Below are 9,273 nucleotides of genomic sequence, written 5' to 3'. Positions count from 1 at the left end.
ATACTTATTTTTGTTCTTTTGTTCTCTTGTTAATATTTACGTAAGTTGAACGTACGATGGTCATATTGCTATGTTACGGTTTCTATATATATTTGACTGATGTAAAGTGGAGGAATAATGATTATTCAATATATATAAAATTTCTCTCTTCTCTCTTCTTCTTCTTCCTAAATCCCAACCCTAAACTCCATCTTTTTACATTCTAACTTGGTATCAGAGCAATCTACTCTTCATTAGAAAGGTTTCTACAGACTCTGGAGATCGATTTGAGGTGATCAAGAAGTGCTAATGTCATCAGCCGTACGATTACATTAGCATGACGTAAGCACTGTACAGATAGGTCCTCCACCCCTAGATTCGAATTATACTCCACAGATTTATGGTGATTTTTGTGAAATTTTTTTATCATCCCTGATATGAGTTTTCTATTTTCGAATGTTTTTCCTGTTTTTTGGTGTCAATCTACAAATCTGGATTTGGAACTATTTTTTGTTGAATCTACTTGCTGGAATCCTATCTCTGGGAGCCGAAAATCACTCCTTCGGTGTTATTTACTATTATTTTGCTGATTTACAACTGTTGGGTTGATGTTTGATTCGATTTTGGACTCTTTCTGGTACTATACATAGTCGGCAGTGTTATTTTTCAAAATCTACCTATTGAAACTTATCGTATAAGGGCTAAAAATTATCTAGCAAGGTCTGGTTGATCTTAAAGTGTTGATTTATGTTGGTGGGTTGGTGTTTTTGGTTGAATTTGAGTCCAAATCTATTTGGTACACATAGGTTCTCCACTCATGCCTCTGTAATCTTGGATTCTTGTTGATTAAACTAGTTCTAGTGGCTATACTCATGGTTGTAAGTGTTGATTGGTGTGGAAAATTCCTATTTGCAAGAATTCTGCTGCATTCATACTCTCGTGTTAAGTATTTTGTGTGATTGAGTGTCGTGGCTGAAATTAAGACCAAGGCAATGGCTGTGAGTAAAGATGATGGCATGCCCAAATCTATTACTACCAAGAAGTTGAATGGTGCCAATTATTTGGCTTGGGCTCATGCTGTAAAAATTTTCCTTCGTGGTAAGAAGAAATCCTGCTTTATTAGCGAACTCCCTCCTGCCACTGACGACAAAGCTTATGATGATTGGTGTAGTAAGGATTCCCGTGTTATGGGTTGGATCTGGCATAGCTTGGAACCACAGGTTGCTATTACCGTGGAATTTTGTGATACCTCTAAGGAAATCTGGGACTTCCCTGCTGAATCCTTTTCGAATCAGAGTAATGTCTCTCAGGTCTATGAGTTATATGAGCAGATTTTTGCTATGCGCCAATCTGGCCGGTCCCTTCCCGATTATTATAGTAGTTTCAAGACCTTGTTGGATCAGTTATTGCAGTATCGACCCCTTACTACTGATGTGAACAAACATAAGCAACATTGGGAGGAGTTTATGATGCATTCTTTAATCTCTGGCTTAGATCCTGAGTTGCAAGGGTTTAAGGATTAGATTCTTGCCAATGAGACTCTATCTTCTGCTGCCAATGCCTATTCTAGGCGGTTACGCTCTTCATTAGGACAAGCAGAATCCACCTCTGGGTCCTCTACTTTATCATCTTCTGCATTGGTTTCTAGTAGTGATGATCATAGGTCTACTCGTGGGGGTTTTCATGGTTCATCTGGTTCCCTGGGCTTATTCTCGTTCACAGAGTTCTCATGGAGGTGGTTCTCGTAATGGTGGCTCACTTGGTGGTTTCCATGGTGGAGGTAGTAGTGGACCTGGTTCTCGTACACATGGTGATCGCAAGTGTACTCATTGTGGCTCCCAAGGTCATACTAAACCTTGGTGTTGGCAGAAGTATGGCAAACCTGATCATGTCCATCAGGTTATGGATTTTCCATCCTCACAGTCTTCCTTGTTGTCCACTAGCTCTGATGCTTCTCCGGTTAATTCTCATGAAACACTCACTACTCAGATTAGTGAGCTTACCGCTCTTGTCCAGTCTCTCCGGCCTAGTCTACCTTCATCCTCTATTGCTACCATGGCGAGTTTAGGTAATATTGCATGGGTGGCTAAGTCCTCTTAGACTTGGCTCCTAGACTTTGGTGCTAGTTCCCATGTCTCTGGTAATTCCTCTCTTTTTGATACTCTTAGACCTGTTGATCATACCATTATACTTGCTTATAGATCTTCTCAACCTGTCTGTGGTCAAGGTCCTCTTCATCCCACTTCATCCTTTTCCATACCTTCTGGCCTTTATGTTCCTAAGTTTCCATTTAATTTACTTTCTGCTAGCCAATTGACTCAAGCTCTCCATTGTTCAATAACCTCTTCTCCTACTTCATGTGTTTTGTAGGACCTCCAGACCAAGAGGATAATTGGTTTGGGGAATGAGAAGGATGACTTATACTTTTTGGACACTAAGACCTCTCCTCATCCTCCATCTACTGTGTTGACTGCTACTGTCTCTCCTCTTCAGTGGCATTTTCGCTTGGGTCATCTCTTCTTGGCCAAGCTCAAGTCAGCTGTTCCTGGTTTGAGTCATGTTTCTCAGATTGAGTGTGAAGCCTGTCAATTTGGGAAGCATCATCATAGTTCTTTTCCTAGTCGTAGTGTTAGTCGTGTGTTTGATCGTTTCCTCCTGTCCATACAGATATTTGGGGTCCTTTTAGAACTCCCACTGTTAATGGTTTCTTTTATTTTGTTATTTTTGTGGATGACTACTCTCGGATGACTTGGTTGTTTTTAATGAAACAAAGATCTGATATGCCTTCCATCATCTCTAAGTTTTATAATGAAATCTTTACTCAATTTGGCAAACGTATCAAGATATTTCGGTCTAATAATACCTTAGAATATGTGCAATCTATTGTCACTACCTTTTGTGATACTCATGGTATTATCCATCAAACTAGCTGTTCTCATACATCCTCTCAAAATGGTGTTGCCGAGCAGAAACACTGCCATTTGTTAGATATTGCTCGCACACTGATGTTTAATATGCATGTCCCCAAACAATTTTGGGGCGATGCAGTTCTCACCGCTTGTTTGCTTATCAATCGCATGCCCTCTAGTGTTGTACACACATCTCCCTATTCTCTGTTATATCCCATAACATCTCCTTTTCCCTTGCCTCCTCGCATTTTTGGTTGTGTGGCCTTTGTCCATGTTCTTGACCCTGGTTTGGATAAGTTATCTCCTCGAGCACGCAAGTGTATGTTCTTAGGCTATTCTCGCACTCAAAAAGGGTATCGTTGTTATCATCTTGAGTCACGTCGCTACTTTGTTAGTGCTGATGTTACCTTTTTGAGTCTACTCCGTTTTTTTCTTCCTCTAGGCAACAGTTATCCACTAATCTTCTCTCTTATCGTGAGGGGGAGCCAGCCTTTCTCACTCTTACTCTTCCCTCTTATGCTCCTTCCACATCCACTTCTATATCCTCTCCCTCTTCTCTTGCTTCTACTCCTCCCTTGCAGGTTTATCAACGGTCTCAAGCTCATCGCATTGTGTCTTATGGCCCGACCAGTTCATCTCCTTCGTCTGAGGTCCCTGTTCTACCTGCTGATATGCCATCTGATGACCTTCCTATTGCACTCCGCAAAAGTAAATGAATTTGCACTCAACATCCTATTGCTAATTTCGTTTCTTATGATCGTCTTTCTCCTGGTCTTCACTCTTTTGCTTGTAGCTTGTCTAGTATTTCCATTCCCCACTCCTATCAGCAGGCTATGTCCATCTCTGGTTGGAAGCATGCCATAGATGAGGAAATGTATGCTCTTCATCAGAATCAGATGTGGGAACTTACCCCTCTGCCGTCTGGCAAATCTATTGTAAGTTGTCGTTGGATTTATACTGTTAAGTATCTTTCTGATGGAACTGTTGAGCGACTTAAAGCTCGCCTGGTAGCTAAAGGCTACACCCAAACCTATGGTGTTGATTACTTGGAAACCTTATCTCCTATGGCTCGTCTTAACTCTGGTCAGATTCTTCTCTCCGTTGCAGTTAGTCAATCTTGGCCTTTATATCAACTTGATATCAAGAATGCCTTTCTTCATGGTGATCTCCAAGAGGAGGTCTATATGGATCAGTCCCCTGGCTATGTTGTTCCCGGCCAAAAGCATCTTGTTTGTCGATTGCGAAAGGCCTTGTATGGCCTTAAGCAGTCCCCTCGTGCCTGGTTTGATCGCTTCAATACTGTTGTGCTTGCCTATGGATTTCACCGTTCCACCTTTAATCACTCTATTTCTATTTGCCACTCGTCTACTGGGAGTATTGTTCTTATTGTCTATGTAGATGACATCATCATTTCAGGGAGTGACTCCAATGATATTGCTGATTTGAAGCCATATTTAGGACAACAATTTCACACTAAAGACTTAGGCCTCTTGGGATTGAAGTTGTCCGCTCTTCTCAGGGCATGTTTCTTTCTCAACGGAAGTATGTTCTTGATCTTCTTACTGAGACTGGCCTCTTAGGCACTTGCCCCAGTGATGCTCCCATGGATTCTAGTGTCAAGCTTGATGGTGACACTGGAGACTTATTTCTCGATATTGGTTGTTATCGTCGGTTGGTTAGGAAGTTAATATATCTTACTGTCGCTCGTCCAGATATTACTTATGGCGTGGGTGTGATCAGTCAGTTTACGCATGCTCCCCGCCAACCCCATTTTGTGGCTGTGTGTCGTATCTTGCAATACTTGAAGAGTGTTCTAGGTCAGGGTTCACTCTATCGCCCATCTTCCTCTTTGTCTGTCACTGGTTTCAGTGATGCTGATTGGGCTGGTAATAAGGCTACCGACGTTCCACCTCGGGCTATTGTACTGTTGTTGGTGGTAATCTTGTTACTTGGCGTAGTAAGAAACAACTATTATTGCTCGTTCTAGTGCTGAGGCTGAATATCATGCCATGGCTCATACTGCTTCTAAGATGCTTTGGATTCAGTCTCTTCTCCAAGATTTTGGCTTTTCTGTTCCCACTCCTATGAGTATGTCTTGTGACAATCAAGCTGCTATCTTCATTGCCAATAATCCTGTGTTTCATGAACGCACCAAACATATAAAAGTTGATTTCCATTTTATTCGTGATCTCTTACTCCGCAAGCAACTTATGACTCCTTATGTTCGTTCTGTAGATCAATTTGGTGATATTCTAACCAAACCTTTGGCTTGGCCTTCGTTTCATCATTTATCCGTCAAGCTGGATATGTTCGATCTCTATGCTCCAACTTGAGGGGGGGTGTTAGAATACTTATTTTTGTTCTTTTATTCTCTTGTTAATATTGTTACGTTAGGGTTTCTATATATATTTGGCTGATGTAAAGTTAAGGAATAATGATTGTTCAATATATATAAAATTTCTCTATTCTCTCTTCTTCTATATTCTAACTTCATCAAACTTAAGTGGAAAAAGGCTTGTCGGAAATCTAGTGAAAGATTTTATTCATCCTTGATTTGATGAAAAATTGCTTTTCCTTTGATTTGATACAAGTTTGATGAAAGGATTAGACTTCATTTTCACCAAAATTTTTATCAAATTTCAATTTGATAAAGGATTTGGTGAAGGATTGGAGATTCTTTAAGAGCATCTCCAACGTTTACTCTTTTGTTCATCAAGTTTGAGTAAAAATTTGAGTAAAAGCTTCATCTAATATCGCACGTTCCAACGGAGTAATCTGAGATTTCATCAAACCACCAGTCATCCGGGAGGACGACAGGGGGATGTACGGCCAGTCGACCGGCCAGTGTAAATTTTTGAAAATCCTGAAACAAATTTTGCAAGGAGATGGTCAACCAAGGAGACAACCAGCCGAACATCTGGCTGGTCGTCCAATGCTCATGCCTACCTATAAAGCTAACAGCTATCTACAGTAATTTGATGAAAGACTCAAGCATCCTCAATTTGATGAAAGATCTGAGATATTTTGAATTTGATATTGGTTTGATGTTAACATTGTTGGAGCACAGTTTTTAATAGTTTTTAATCAAATTTAAATTTTATGAAAAATCTGATGAAGGATTGGAGATGATCTAAGGGAGTTGTTCTAAATTGAGTAAAGTCAAGAGTTCACAAATGCAAGTTACCGGCGAGATCTTGTCCGATAACAGCATGCAAGAATTTTCCTGGGACACCAGCATTAACATCATCCCTTCTTGCTTTAAGATACAAATTTAACCTGTTGATGCTGTCACATGATTCCACAATTTCTATTTGTGGCGAGTACCCATTGTAAAATGATGCCGCAGATGGTGGAAGTGGAATTCTGGAAAGATTTGTTACTCTCTTGTTTAGGCCATATGATCTTTCAATACTGGGCCTTGCCATTCCAGTTAGAAGCCGGCATTCTTCAGTTGCTTCACTGGCCGTTGGGCTGGACTCTTTTATTAACCCTTTTTCTTCCTCAAAGTCAATGCTCAAATCAATGCTTGGGGATAGAAATGGTGTTGTTTTGGGGATCTTTGACCATCTCCCCGATGAAGACTGACTGTAGGGTTCTAGAATAATGTCTGCGGGTGAATCTTTCGAAGGACTGTACAAGAACTTATTAGATATATCTGTAACAATGTTTCTGGATCTGTCACCAATATCTGATGCTGATCGAGAAATATTCCTGCTGCCTTTTTCTTGAAAATCAAATATAGTAGTCCTGTCCACCAAAGATGCGTTGCTTCTTCTTATACCATCAAAGAATGGGTTATCTCGTGCACGGATATATGGTTCCTGCAAACCAAAAGAAAACTGTATTTAAACAACAGTGATATCATGGCAGAAGCAAACTAATAACATTTTCTAAGGACAAGCTATACCCACATTTTTCCATAGATATTCACAATATGTATCATTTCTTACATGACAGGAAAGCAATGGACTATATAATCACTATTGATGACACAACGGGGATTGATTGACATCAACAAGAATCTGGTGAGGGTTCTGTAAAGTATGATGTGGTCTCATGGCCTCTGGAGGGAATAATGGTTTGTCCCTGAGAGAGTACAAGGCTTGATTAACGATGGGTACAGTGGCAGTGACACCAAAGCTTTAATCAAAGACGAGGCTCTGATACAAAGATGCAACACAGTGAAGCAAAAGCAGTAGGATAGAAGGGAGATAAACAAAGAGGGAGAAAAAAGCAAAGAAGAAGAATTAGAGAAAGAAAGGTGAGAGGGCGAAGAAAAAGATGATGAGGTAGAGAGAGGTCTGTAGAGAAAGGTAAGTCCAAAATCTTCAATTCTCAATCATACCCCAAAATTCTAAAGATTCAATACACACTGAGCCCTTTATATATAAGCATTTTTGTTAGAATTGTGTGATTCACAATTCGATTCATACGATTCAATGAGTTTCAATCAAAACAACTCAGCATATGTTGCAATCAAAACAATTTGAATCGTCTTGTTAAGTCGGAAATTAAGTGAATCAACATACACCAATCATGCATGGGACAAAGTAGTGCCTACTTTCATTTAAGATGCTAGGGATAGTGAATACTCGCACCTTCCCAACACTTTAGTCTGTAAAACCCAAGTGAACTCAATACGAGTTTCGATCAAAACAATTCGAATCATGTTGTTAAATTGAAAATTGAGTGAATCATGCAATTCACTGCAATTCATTATGTTATGACTCACTATTGTTCAGTTATGTTTTTGTTTGCACAATGTATGAAACCCATCATTTCTACTAATCTATCCAACAACAAACAAAAAAAAAAGAAGAAAAAAAGATATGAATTAGTTATATTGGCATACATAGTTTTTTATATGTGTATATATACAATTTAATTATATTGATATTTATTTTAATTTAATTTTTATATGTATGTACATATACAAAATTATATATATTATATTAAATCAAATGAATCTTATCATTTAATACTATTTGAGATTCATTATTTTAGCATACCGATTCATCATTCTATTCATAATTTGACAACAATGTATACAAGCATGTCAATAATGGCATTATTTATGAAAACAAGAGACAAAATCCTGAGAAAAATCTAAGAAATAAATCCAATTGCAATTGGATTATTTAAAAAGTATTAGCATAACAGGATCAATAAATTATTTTACACAAAGCATCAACTCAGTAAAAATCAGGTTTGCAACAGAAGGGGGATTAGAAACTAAAATTGCCCAGTCGTGCGTGCCTCGTATATTATCATCAGATACAATATACTACATTATTGGTACACATATAAGGGGGGAGAGAGAGAGAGAAGGAAAATCTGTAGTGATATCAGGGAGTACCTGGTGATTCTGAGGCAGAGAATTGGAGGGAGACCTCATGCTGGTTTTGTTGTTTGGGAATGGGAATGGGAATGGGAGGATGAGTTGGAGAGAGCGGAAAAACAGAGTGTTTTTCAGGAGAAGGACCAGACGGCAGAATCTGAAAGAGGACAAACATACAGCTCATATTTGAACACCACCTATTTCTTGGAGTCGTCTTCTTCTTCTTTGTGAAATCCGCCATTACAGCGACTCAAGCTGTCTCTGCCCCCTCTTTCTCTCTCTTCCTCTCTCTATTTCTCACCTCTTTTGAAACGCTTGTTTTTGGTCCTCTACTCCACTCTGTCTTATTCGGGGGCGCACTGCAACAGCTTCCTCTTTCCCTGCTTTTATCTTCTTCCCAGCACTTTTAAGAAAATTGTACGTTTTTATTTTTTGTATTTTTTTATTTTTATTAAATTTTTTTAATATTTTAAACAATTTTTTTAATATTTAAACATACTTAACATAAATATACTTAAAAAATAAAAAAAAATTAAAAAAAACCTTTAAAAAATTTACTAAATACCAAAAATATAAAAAAAAAAATACGAGAATGCAGTATATTTTTTATATTTTTATATATTTATTAATTTTTAAAAATATTTTTTCATAATTTTTTTATTTTTTAAATACATTTAAGTAAGGTGCATCAAAAAAATAAAAAAAAATGTTTAAAATTTTAAAAATATTTACTAAAGACAAAAAAAAATGAAAATCAAAAAACTCAAGTTTTAAAAAATTTAATTCAAAAAATTCAAACCAAACACATTTGTTTTCCAAAAAAATACTATGCGAGATGAGTCTCTGCATCCTCGGGTGCAACTCGGCAGACACAAATTCAAACTCACTCACGAATTTTCCCTTTTTTTATTTTTTTTTATTTTTTAAAGTAAATTACACTGTCAAGTCTTCAAGTTTACACTTCATACTGATTTTCCTCACATTTTGAAAACTACGCTCCGTTTGTTAAGCCTCTTAAATTATAATTTCATTAATTGATTTGAATGT

The 9,273-nt window shown here is 37.9% G+C and overlaps 1 protein-coding gene across 1 annotated transcript in view; it reads right to left on the bottom strand.

Moving 5' to 3' along the window:
- LOC114319989 (uncharacterized) overlaps positions 1-8,625 on the bottom strand; it is a 24,232-nt gene extending 15,607 nt beyond the window's left edge. Inside the window, exons 1-2 of the mRNA XM_028267077.2 lie at positions 8,245-8,625; positions 6,073-6,709 (exon numbers count right to left, since the gene is read on the bottom strand). Coding sequence (XP_028122878.2) covers positions 6,073-6,709; positions 8,245-8,283 — 676 coding nt within the window. The 5' untranslated portion in view covers positions 8,284-8,625. The remainder of the gene's footprint in view (positions 1-6,072; positions 6,710-8,244) is intronic.
- Between the last annotated feature and the right edge of the window lie 648 nt (positions 8,626-9,273).

The sequence above is a fragment of the Camellia sinensis genome, chromosome 9, assembly GCF_055761805.1.
Source record: "Camellia sinensis isolate YWXY chromosome 9, ASM5576180v1, whole genome shotgun sequence".
Taxonomy (NCBI): domain Eukaryota; kingdom Viridiplantae; phylum Streptophyta; class Magnoliopsida; order Ericales; family Theaceae; genus Camellia; species Camellia sinensis.
Note: the sequence above shows the minus strand (reverse complement) of the source record. Positions and strands in the feature narration are given on the sequence as shown.